This window comes from Miscanthus floridulus, chromosome 10 (assembly GCF_019320115.1).
Source record: "Miscanthus floridulus cultivar M001 chromosome 10, ASM1932011v1, whole genome shotgun sequence".
Taxonomy (NCBI): domain Eukaryota; kingdom Viridiplantae; phylum Streptophyta; class Magnoliopsida; order Poales; family Poaceae; genus Miscanthus; species Miscanthus floridulus.
In genome coordinates, this window is record NC_089589.1 from 4013019 (window position 1) to 4025207 (window position 12189).

Genomic DNA, 12189 nt, shown 5'->3' on the forward strand with positions numbered 1-12189 from the left:
AACCCATTTCTATCTATAACCTGACCCTCGAACTCTATATAAGGGAGGCCAGGGCTCTCATCCAAGGGGACGGACTCTCGAGACTTCATTCGGGCTTCGTCCACCTAGCTTCTCCTACCCATAGTTATTAGGATCGGACCGAAGATCAAACCGGCGAGGTTGTCGGTTCACTGGTTCATGGTCCAACCGTTTAGAACCAGTTGAACCGCCGGTTCAATTATTTTGGACCGGTTAAATCGAACCGGACACAAATACATTGAACCGGTATATATAATATAATTAATAATTGATAGATGGTAAAACACAATTTACTTTTACAAGCATAAGGTTTATACATATGCAGATACAAATACAGAATGACATGTTCTTAAATTCAAAACATCAAGTGCGTGAACAATCTCATTGTGATAATCCAAAAAGAATGACTAGAATAGTGATTGAAATATTCACCATTGCAAAACAATCTCGAATGCTAAAATGGTGTGCAACATTGCGAAGAGCTTGTTGTGGTAATCAAAATAGATATATTATTTATCTAATTTTGAACTCATTTAAAAAAAATATGAAATTTTGAAATTTAAAAGATAATATGTTGACGCCAGCACTACCCAGCACCACCAAACTCTGAGGAGCAGCCACGCGGGCCAGTCAATGGCAGGTGCATGCAGCCATGCACTCCGCCAGCGTCAAATTCCAAAAACTTAAGGAGCAGCCTGGCAGGCCCATCAATGCCACGTGCATGCACTCCACCGGCCAGCATCACGCTGCAAAGGAAGACTGCAGGTGCAGTAGCACGCGCCATTACGGATTGGGGCGGTTTGAATGGAACCGGCCGGTTCACCAGTTCAAAAAAAAAAAAAAACAGCCGGTTTAACCTGTTTTTACCGGTTCGATTGTACAGACGGTCTTTTAAGTGAACTAAACCGGTTTAGGCTCTGGTTCGGTCTTTTAGCGGTCCAACCATCGGCCCGGTCCTAATAACTATGCTCCTACCTCTTTCCCTCATCTTACACCCCCATTGTAAGAACTTCAGAGCATTCGACCGAAGAACACGCACTCGATCATCTTTGAGACTAGACGTAGGGTTTTGACCTGAACCAGTATAATCCCTTGTGTCTTTGGATGCTACCATCGTTTTTCTAAAGCAATACGACACAAGTATAAATTCACTCGTTGGTTGACAAAACACCGACATGTGCCAAACATAACTTTTATCTAGTGATCCACCGTCAGAACGTTTCGCGGTTTCTTCACTAGATTCTGAGAAAGTTGTAGGCTGGTTTCTCCCGATTCGATTTCTGGTCCCTCTTTCTGCAATAGTGATAGTACTTTTTTTTGTAGTTAGTTATTTTTTTAGTGCAACAAGTTAAAATGTTGTATTTAAGTTGGTCTTCGCCTATAAAAAATCTTGATATTTTTTAAAGAATATTTTAATTTATATAACTTTTTATTAAACAATTTTTAGAAATCTAAATCAAGTCTGCCAACCAAACGATATGATAATGTGATTCCGATTCATCACTAGAAATGTTTCTTAAAAGAATCTAGATTTGAACGTTTATGTGAGATATGAATCTCTACCGAACACGCCTTACAACAAGCCTCCTCACATGTCAAATACGCACACTAAACTATGTCGTGTAAGATTCGGGTTTCCATCCATATTTGTTCGTTTCCATATTCGCACGTATTCCATTTGCATCTCCGTTTCCAGCTATCCTTGTCCCGTTCTCATTTTTGACATATCTAGTATATGTCGTTTTCATTCCCATTTTCAACTATCCGGGTCCCGTTCTTTATTTTTGTTGATTAAACACATTAATAGAAATAATTAATAAGTCTTTTTTGCTAGTTTTGTGTCAGCTTTCATCCCTAGTTGGCAAAACAGGTTGCCGAACTGCATAAGGGACGACAACACCATGTAACCTCACTGCCATGTGGCTTTTGTGAAATACTCCATCCACAGAGATCTTGGAGAATCGGAGCATCTCCAGTTTGACCGAACGCGAGTCAAATTGAGTTATACTCAATTCCATTAAACATTAGAACCAAGCAAAATCGCCAAACAAGAGTTTACTTATAAAGTCAGGGGTTTGGCTCATAAACACAGAACGCTTGCTCCAAGAGTGGCCAAACAATCTGCCACCAAGTTATATTTTTTTCTATTATTATAGGTTAAGATTATACCGGAAGTAAATTCAGATGGCATAAAGTCTCTAATCTATCAGTTAAGCATCCAATTGAACTCCCATCCATCTACACAAATTTCGGTACTGACGCTAGGACCGCTACATCTGTTTCCAGAACAATATTGATCCTGCCTACCTGTACAAGTAGATCGAGGCCCTTTTCAGTGGCAGGCGTTATATTTATTCCTGAGACCACGTGTCGGGCACACACAGTCAACGCGGGCCCACGTTTCCGATCTACGTATACTCCGTACTACTACTACCTGGTAAGGCGGCTAGGCGCTTCTCTTTCGTGCCTTCCAGTTGCCCTGCCCCGCACGATACGACACGTGGGCACATGAGTGAGGGGGAGGGCCCACCCCATGGTGACCACACGAGCTCCACCGTTTCCAAGCATCTTCCTGCGGGATTCGAAGCGGAGCGGAGCCCCACACCACACCCCCTCACGCCTCCTCACGTCGTCGCCACCGCAGATCCGGCCAACGGCCCCTGGCCCGACCGATCGATCCCCCTCCCCCTCGGCGCGGCGCAGGTGAGGCGATGATCCTCCCCTCCGGTCCTTCCCCTCCCCTCCCCTCCCCTCCCCACCCCCCTCCTGCTTCCCCACCTCTGCGCTGATCTGGTCCAATCCGCCTGCAGAGCCGAGTCGGACAGCACAACAGAGACCACGAGGCGTCGTCGCGGAGCAGCCGGAGCCATTTTCGCTGCTCCCCACCACCTCCCGGTAAGGGATCCCGCGGCCTTTTTGCTCCTCCTGTTCCGCGGCGTCTTCTGCTTTGGTAGTTTCTTCCCCAACCCCCTACGTGGGAGTGAGTGAGGTGTGAGAGAGCCCCGTCCGTTTCCGCCGTCCCCAGCGAGCGGCCTCACAGCACCTGCAGCACTAACCCAGCGTCTTCACTCTCTTCCGGGACCGGGGCCGGCAGGGTCCTCTGCTGCTGCCTCCAACCCCCTCGAGTAGTTTCTTAATTAATACGTAATATATTTTTTTTCTTGTTTCCTCAAAAAAAAAAAAAAAAAAATTCTTCCTCTTGCGGCGTTGGCATGCTGCTCTGCTGCCGCGCATCACACACAGTGCACCAGCAAGTGCCACGCCTCCGCGGCCTCACATGCCCCTCGTTTACCTATCAACCGCGCTATGCTCTGCCACTGGAGTCCCCATCCACCGCGTCCAGTTAAATTGCATGTTCCCTGGGAGAAATCCATGCCGGAGGCCACGTCTGTTCGTTTCATTTAAATGCCTCTTGTTTTACTTTGGTGGCGTTTGGATACTTGGATATGGAGGGTGGGTTGGGAAATGAGGGGGAGGATAGATTTTATCCCATGTTTGGATAATAGGAAAGGGAAATGAGGTCAGATAGGGATAGGGAAATACAGCTGCCATATCCCAGTGATCTAAACCCGATGGGAGGGGTGGGTTTCAAATGGGAAATGATGCTATTGCGCTATCAGACATCTTCAATTCGATGGGTGGGAGGATGAAGAGCAGCCATACTTGGTGGAGGCGCTCCTCATCTTGTCGAACGGTAGCTACTGGTGTCGCCGCTCGGGCCGCCGAAGCCACAGCAGCTCGCATGTGCCGTGGCGCTGCTGTAGCACCCGCTCGCCTCAGATGCGCTGCGTCACTGGAGCAGCAGCGGCTCGCCTCGGATGCGCCACGCTGCCGAAGCAGCAGACGCTCGTCTCGGCCCCGCCGCAGCCGCGCCGAGCCACTGCCGCAAACCCACTGGCCGCCCGAGCCGCTGCCTCCCACGCACTCGAGCTGCTTCCTCTCGCGCTCCGCTCACTTCGGTCTCCTGCGGCCGCCAGGCAGAAAGTAGAACTGCAGAAGCTAACGCCTGGGAGGAGCAAGTCGGAGGTCAGAAGATTGTAGATGGGCCAAGAGGGAGAAGATGTATAGTTATTTTATATTCTAATTTTAGTGGCCCCCACAATGTATCCCTAACCCAAACCATGAATAATCCAAACATTAAAAGGGCATACCCAGTGCCGGAGGCTCCCACATGAGTGGGGTCTGGGGAAGGGAAAAACCGAGGCAAGCCTTCCCCCTGCAAAATCTACGGAGAGGCTGCTTTGAACCCGTGACCTGGTAACTCAGTGAGACAGCTCTCACCACTGCACTAGGCCTGCCCTTCATGAACAATCCAAACATTGGTTAAGGATATAAACCTTGTATCCCTAACCCATACCATGTCTTTCTTATCCCACTATATTTCTCTATCCCTATCCCAACCCCTATCCAAATGCCACCTTACTACTACTATACTATATCCGTCTATCCTCACGAACCCCGTTGCCTATCATCATCATCATCTCCTGGTCAACTTCGTTGCTTCTTCTATCTACTTATAATAAAGTAAAGCAAGCACGGATTTTTCTAACGCCGTCCTGCCATGTGCATCAGCGGCTGGCTGATTCTACACACCAGCCCACCTTCCTTGCACCTGGTCTCAGTCAAAGGTTCTTGCTTTGGCTAGCGGCCTAGCGCCAAGTCTTAAGCCATCGCTGCTCATATTCTGAGCAGATTGAACCCACCCATATTAAACATTTCTTAATTTTTGTGCACTAGTGGTTACAAGAACACCCTTTTACCAATCTGTTATTCTGCCTAGTGGCGTGGTACTGGTACCCCCCACGGTAGTAGTTCCCCATCATGGATCATCACCCATGTTGCACTCGCTCAATGTTTATCTACAGATTCAAGTGCATCAGAGTTGTTACTTTTATAACATGCCAACACGCATAACCCTGTGGTTACTTTTTAGTATGCAGTAAATTTTGTCAAAAAGTTACTGTCAATGCTCCAGATATAATTCAGAGTTCAGACATGTCAATTTTAAAAAGAATTGCTACAAATGACGTACCGCTGTTGAAACTTGAAATGATTTCCGAGTCTGTTAAAAATTAGGTCTATTGATGCGACAAGTGCCTCTAGTCTCACTGCTATCCTCGCCATCAAAACCGTGGTACTTGTGTTGTTGTGACTCCCTGTCCATCATGATGCGCTGGGCAGCTTCATCGCTTCACCTAAAGTAAAGCAAGCTGCAGTTTTCTAGCTCATTTTGCTCTGTCCTGTTCGTCATGCGCAACACACCTTTATATTACTGAGCTTTGGTAGGTTCTTGCTTCGACATAGAGCTAACTTTGAATCTGTCTGCTCAGATGCTGAGCTCATTGATGACACCCTAATTTTGTTAAATTTTTGTAGTAGTTAGAATAATGCCCTTTTTCCTTTCCATTATGCTGCCCAGTGGTGTGGTACCCACGGTAATATTCCCCCATCGTGGATCATCACCCATGTTGCACTCACTCAATGTTGTTATGCACAAATTCAAGTCCATCAGAGTTGTTACTTTTATAAGTTATAACATGCCAACACACATAACCCTGTGATTACTTTTATGCAGTCAAATTTGTCAAGTTACTGTCTGATGCTCCAGATATAGTGGAAAACCATGGGAGAAGTTAGTGATGATAATTCCAACATGTCCTTTCTAAAAAGAATCGCTACAAGTGACGTACCACTGCTGAAAGAGTATGGTGTCAATGGAGTTGTCATCGCCCTGCTTCTGGCTGTAGTTACTCCTGTCTTGCTTTCCATGATGTTTGGTAAGAAGACAAAGCAAAGGGCGGTGCGAGCTGATGTGGGTGGAGAGGAGGGATTTGCCATGCGGAACAGTAGGTTTTCATCCTTAGTTGAAGTCCCTTGGGAGGGCGCCACCACAATGGCAGCTCTGTTTGAGATGGCCAGCAAAAAGTACTCTCGACGGAGGTGTCTTGGCATGAGGAAGCTAATTAAGAGGGAATTTGTGGAATCTTCTGATGGTAGGAAGTTTGAGAAACTGCACCTTGGTGAATATGAATGGGATACCTATGCTGAGGCATTTAACCGCGCATGTAATTTTGCTTCTGGGCTTATCAAGATGGGCCACAACCTAGATAGTCGTGCTGCTATATTCTCTGATACAAGAGCTGAGTGGATCATTGCTGCTCAGGTAATGATATCATGCATGCCATTGTATCAGGACATTTGTTTGAACTTGTGAAGCTCTCTGACTGTAGTATCATCTTTTTTTCTTTTCAGGGATGCTTCCGACAAAACTTAACTGTTGTAACAATATATGCATCTCTTGGTGAGGATGCATTGGTGCATTCATTAAACGAGGTACTGTGGATTTGGTGCACACAGCGTTTTTTTTTGTGTGGCATTTTTCCTTTGTCTCTATACAGTTGAGAACTATGCAATTACGTTTGTCTATACTCTTCATTTAACTTGATACCTGTAGAAAAAACCTGTATGCCAGCTGTTTATAAGTTCTTGATGGCGGTATATGAAAGTGCTGAACCAGTATACATTATTTGGTGCCCAAGTGTTAGTATTGAAGGAATTCGATGAGCGGCAATTCATTTGTTCACACATCTTAAATACTCTTCTGTCGAATTTCAGACACAGGTTTCAACTCTGATATGTGATTCGAATCAACTTAAGAAGATACCTGCAATCAGCTCTAAATTGCAGAGTCTTAAGCATATTATCTATATTGAGGATGAACCTGTTGAGGCTGAGACACTGAATCAAGTGAAGCATCTGACAACATTGTCTTTCACTGAAGTAGAGGAACTAGGCAAGACATCTCATGTTGATGCAAGGTTACCTTCAAGCTCTGATACTGCAGTTATCATGTATACAAGCGGAAGTACTGGCCTTCCCAAGGTATACTGTTGATCAAAGCTTTTGCAATTTCTTATGCATTCATAATCTTGTAATTTGCATGAACATAAATAAAAAAAAAGATGAAAGGCGACTGGTGCTCAATAAAAAAATCAAAACCCACAGTTGGTCCCAATATTTGCTTGGATATATATGAGTTTCCTTGCTTGATACAGAATCTACAGTGTCAGGACCAATTGGGCCATTAAGAGTGATGTGGGACAAATGAGCCACATCTTAATGTTCATTGCAGCATTTTTTTTGTCTAATGCATAGATAATAACTGACACTGCAAAATTTATAGTGGATAAAGCTTTCACTTGACATTGCTTCTAAAATATGCATAGATATCAAACTCTGGTGCAAGTGCACTAAAATGCGTAAGATCTAAAAGAGTAGTTTTCTGGAGTATATCATGCCACGTTGACTAGTTAGTTATGTTGTAGCATGTTAGGGGTTTAGTTTCTTCCTATGATTTTTATTGCTGAAATCATTGATTTACCAGGTGTTTTTCTCTCCTGTAATTTATTTATTCATTTTGATGTAGGGTGTAATGATCACACATGGCAACATTGTGGCCACAACTGCAGCAGTCATGACAATAGTCCCAAACCTTGGCATGAATGATGTTTATCTGGCTTACCTTCCATTGGCTCATGTCTTTGAACTAGCAGCAGAGGTGATATATATTATAATTCATATACATGCAGTTTTACAAGAGTTGCGCTATCTTTAATGATATGATGTTGTTGTCAATCCAGACTGTCATGTTAGCTTCTGGTACTGCTATTGGATATGGTTCAGCATTGACTATGACTGATACATCAAACAAGATTAAGAAGGGGACAAAAGGAGATGTTTCTGTACTGAATCCTACTCTTATGATTTCAGTTCCTGCAATTTTGGATCGTATCAGAGATGCTGTGTTTAAGAAAGTGAGTTTATTTTCTGAATTTTGTATTTCCACCAAATGTCATTGATTGGCATTGTTACCGTTACAATATTCTATGTATATGGTAATTATAACCTAGTGTAGAGTGCTTTGTGTTGTATAGTCATCCCCTTGTGCTCAGCTCTTTGTGATACAACTATGCTGAATTGGTAAAAGCGTCACATAACTTGAGCAAGCTTTAGATTTTGAGTACCTCCCTCTTGTGGCATATCTTGTGACACCTTTAATTTTGTGGCTAGAACATGAGGTCACTGTTAAGAGAGTTCCTTTGTTTCATGTGGTAGGGTTTCCAGGCCAGTTATACAAGGTCACATACCATACAGACCATCATGCTTCTTTGAATTAGATTTGCACAATGATTTTCAATAACACATAATTAACTGCCTTCGATGGCATTAATCACATGGGATCATGATTCATGAGTAAGCAATCAACTATTTTTCATTGTAAAAACTAACGTTTCTATTTCTCTTTCCAGGTTGGTGAGAAGGGTGGCCTGACAAAAAAGCTGTTTGATTTTGCATATAAGCGAAATCTTGCAGCAATTGAGGGGAGTTGGTTTGGATCTTGGGCACCGGAGAGGATGATATGGGATAACATTATTTATAAACCAATACGGGCAATGCTTGGAGGACGTGTAAGATTTGTTCTTTGTGGTGGTGCACCTCTATCAAGTGACACACAAAGATTTATGAATATATGTCTAGGGTAATGTCTTCTGCCCAGCTTATCTCAAATTACAATGTATTGTCTCAGCTGATCGAATGAATGGTATAATGTGATTTTTAGTTATGGAAGAGTATATCGTTGATATTCTATATGCCGCTAGGCTCAGAATCTTTAACTAGTTGCTATACAGGAAACTCTTAAGCATAGTTACTGAGTGATCTTGGTTCGTAGCAGCTGTAAATTTATTCCTATGCATTTGACTAAGGATTGTTAGACTGAATTTACAATCATAGTTTTCTTATAAAAGCCCTTGACCAGTGTTCTCATTGAATGTACACAAATTACCAATTTCATGTGACATGCTCATATTGGGTCCAGGTCCATGTTATCTGATTCTTCTGTCATTATCAGTTGGCTTAGTTCATTCTTAAATATCTGAGTTATTATTCTGAATATCCTTGCCAATTGAAAGCTGATAAACTGAATAATATTAATCAGTGAATTTATATCCAATTGCATATGTAACCCATGACTTTCCTGATAAGATAAGGTGTTTCCTATGTTTCTTGTCCTTATATGCTACTTAATTGTTGCTGCAGTGTCCCAGTGGGTCAAGGCTATGGATTGACTGAAACTTGTGCTGGAGCAGCTTTCACTGAATGGGATGACACAAGTGTGGGTCGTGTTGGTCCACCGCTTCCTTGCTGCTATGTCAAGGTTTGTGTTTACAAATTTGATGTTTGCTGGATAGTAGTTAACAAATATACTTGATATTCATGTGGCGGATGTTAGCTGATGAAACCTGCATTAAAAACAATGAGTGATTGATTGGCGTATCTGGGAGTGTCATGCTTGGCACCTCTTTTCTGGATGCACTTGGTCAACCGCATAGCTTAGAATTTTACTTTTTTCAATGGCATGCTTAAACTTTCCTGTTAAATACTTGCCCCCCAACCATTCATCTGATGTTGATTCCCTAATGTGTACACAGATCACGTCCATTTTCCTGAAAGACTTTCTGTTGTCTTACCAGCATGCCCAGGCCTTAGTTATCTGTAATTCCTTTTTTTTGTCGAACCAATGTAGCTTGTTTCGTGGGAAGAAGGTGGTTATAGGATTTCTGATTCTCCGATGCCGAGAGGAGAGGTCGTGGTTGTTGGACACAGCATAACAAAAGGTTATTTCAACAATGAAGCAAAGACGAATGAAGTATACAAGGTAAGACTCTACTAGAAGTCCAGAACATTATAGCCTTAAGTATTCACTTTTTTTCCATTTCACGTGACCTACAGGTTGATGAGAGGGGCATACGCTGGTTCTACACTGGTGATATTGGTCAGTTCCATCCTGATGGGTGCCTTGAGATTATTGACAGGAAAAAAGATATAGTAAAGCTTCAGCACGGAGAATATGTGTCTCTTGGCAAGGTTTGTTTTTTTTTTTTTAAAAAAAAAGTCCTACTGTGAATATTTTGTTGAAGAGTGATTTACTGTCTCTCTTTGCAGGTTGAATCGGCTCTGGCAACAAGCAATTATGTGGAGAACATCATGGTCTATGCTGATCCATTTCATAATTATTGTGTTGCCCTGGTTGTTCCAGCACACCAGGCCTTGGAGAAGTGGGCTCAAAATTCTGGGATAAACTATAAAGGCTTTGAAGAGCTTTGCCAAAATGATCAAGCAATTAAGGAGGTTCAGCAATCACTATCAAAGGTTAGACAACTCAACTGACGCGTCTTACATACACGACTAAAAATTATACTAGCATAGTTGCTGCGTCAAAGGAAGAGTACCTCATTGGTTTACATAGGCACAATTTTGCATTTCAGATATTGCGGTGTGTTTTGGTTTGTCTTTCCTAGTACAAGCTACAATCTTGAAATCTTTTTACCATGGTGGGAGCATACTGTAACCACATGTTAGTCATGCTAGGTTTTTGTTTATGTTGCAACGGTGGATTAGAGTCCATTTTTATTTAGTTTTAGAAAGGTGTCATGTAAGGTGACATGATCCTACTGTGCAGGCCGCGAAAGTAGGAAGGCTCGAGAAATTCGAGGTTCCAGCAAAGATCGTGCTGTTGCCTGAACCGTGGACGCCGGAGTCCGGGCTGGTGACGGCGGCGCTTAAACTGAAGAGGGAGCAGATAAAGACCAAATTCAAAGACGATTTGGACAAGCTCTATCACTGAAGAAGCGACAGACGGTTTGCACCTACGCGTCCAGCAGCTTGCGTTGCCAAGAGGCAAGAGCTGCCTGGATGAAACTTATTGACCTGCACGAGTGGTGTGCGTGCGTGTATCCTTGCCGATACACAGGAGCTTGTTCTGTGAGGAAAAATAAGCCCAGTGTTGGAACACGATCTTGATTTGTATAGCTTCACGTCGTGGGAATTTAGTTTTGTTCTAGCCATCAACATAGAGGATGCTCAATTTCACGTCCGTTTACGGCTGGTGTTCTTTTTCCCTTATGAGTCATGACGCTAAGTATATTGTAAATGATGTTTATTTCTGGACCTTTGTTGCTTGGTAATCTGTCTTCTGTATACAAAATAAATAGGCCCTGGACACATAATCAAAGTTTAACAGATGTAATGCTATGATTAGAGCGTCCGGACGCGGGGAGTCCCTCCGAACGTATCGCTAGGTGGTCTCACCTATCGTATTCACCACACGTGAAAACTTTGATACTTCCCCCTCAAGTGGCTATTCACACTAAACTTTGATACTTCCCCCTCAAGTGGCTATTCACACTTATCTTCTCCTCTTCCATCTTGTCTCTCTCCTTCATGTCTATGTAAAATCACATCACCTCCCTAGCCTGTTCCCCAACCCCAGCGCTGATGGGATGTCTCGCCGCTGCGGGGTGCTGCCGTCGCCCCTAGCCGATGGCGCCTCAGGTCGTTCTTGGCCGAGCCAAGGGGACCCATGAGCACGACCGGTGTTGGTGGTTCTCGCGCGCCGTCGCTCGCCGTCGGCTTCCACCCCGACGGCCGGAATTGACAAGCCCAACCTCTCCCTCCGCTACGTTACAAATATAAGTTTCAAATGTTTCAGATGTTTAAATGGTATGTTTCAAATTTTCATATGGATGTTGCAAAAGTAGATCGGGATGCTGCACATGTTGCAAATGTTTTAGAGGTATGTTGCAAGCGTTTGTTGAAAATGTTTCATCTGTTTTCAATCTTATGTTGTAGTAAGTGTTTTCATGTTGCAAGTTGCAAGTGTTTAATGTTGCATATGTTTCACACATATGTTGCAAATGTATGTTCTAAATGTTTCATCTGTTTTAGACGTATGTTGTACTAGGTAGCGTGCCCGTGCGTTGCTACGGGACAACTAAACTTTTGTACTAAAAACACACGGATCGCATGATAAGATAACAATACTATGAAATTAAATACCGACGTTAAAGTGATATTTAATATAAAAAAAACAAAGTTCATGAAATTAACACAGTCACGTAGAGCGTGACGTCACATGCTCACAAACTCTACTGTATAGACCTTTCCGTGATGCGACTAAGATAATGTTTTATATCGACAGGAAGAAATCTCCTATATATGTTTCTTTCGTGCGCTAATAAATCTACAAATAAGTTCTATCGCATCTCCATACTATCTTTGCGGATTTCTGAATGCTTCCTCATCTACCTCGCTTTTGTAGAGTTGTTCGCT

At 43.2% G+C, this 12189-nt stretch overlaps 1 protein-coding gene across 2 annotated transcripts; it reads left to right on the top strand.

Annotated features, from left to right (window-relative positions):
• The first annotated feature begins 2569 nt into the window (after positions 1–2569).
• LOC136486104 (long chain acyl-CoA synthetase 8-like) lies at positions 2570–11047 on the top strand. 2 transcript variants are annotated; one of them, XM_066482888.1, is made up of 13 exons: positions 2570–2721; positions 2829–2913; positions 5594–6181; positions 6271–6351; positions 6634–6900; positions 7445–7576; positions 7659–7832; positions 8328–8557; positions 9118–9235; positions 9605–9736; positions 9811–9945; positions 10024–10230; positions 10541–11047. In XM_066482888.1, the coding sequence occupies exons 3-13, from the start codon at positions 5642–5644 to the stop codon at positions 10703–10705; spliced, it is 2181 nt and encodes a 726-aa protein (XP_066338985.1). In that variant the 5' UTR covers positions 2570–2721; positions 2829–2913; positions 5594–5641; the 3' UTR covers positions 10706–11047. The 2 variants fall into 2 exon arrangements, with proteins under 2 accessions (XP_066338985.1, XP_066338986.1); XM_066482889.1 differs by lacking the exon at positions 2829–2913 and having other exon boundaries at positions 2597–2721.
• Positions 11048–12189: the final 1142 nt, after the last annotated feature.

What these genes read in the sequence shown, in the direction of transcription:
- LOC136486104 (XM_066482888.1), top strand. Translation starts at nt 5,642, where the DNA reads ATGGGAGAAGTTAGTGATGATAATTCCAACATGTCCTTTCTAAAAAGA. An exon ending in TGGTGCATTCATTAAACGAG is followed by an intron (nt 6,352 to 6,633) that starts GTACTGTGGATT and finishes GTCGAATTTCAG; the next exon opens with ACACAGGTTTCAACTCTGAT. An exon ending in AATATGTGTCTCTTGGCAAG is followed by an intron (nt 9,946 to 10,023) that starts GTTTGTTTTTTT and finishes CTCTCTTTGCAG; the next exon opens with GTTGAATCGGCTCTGGCAAC.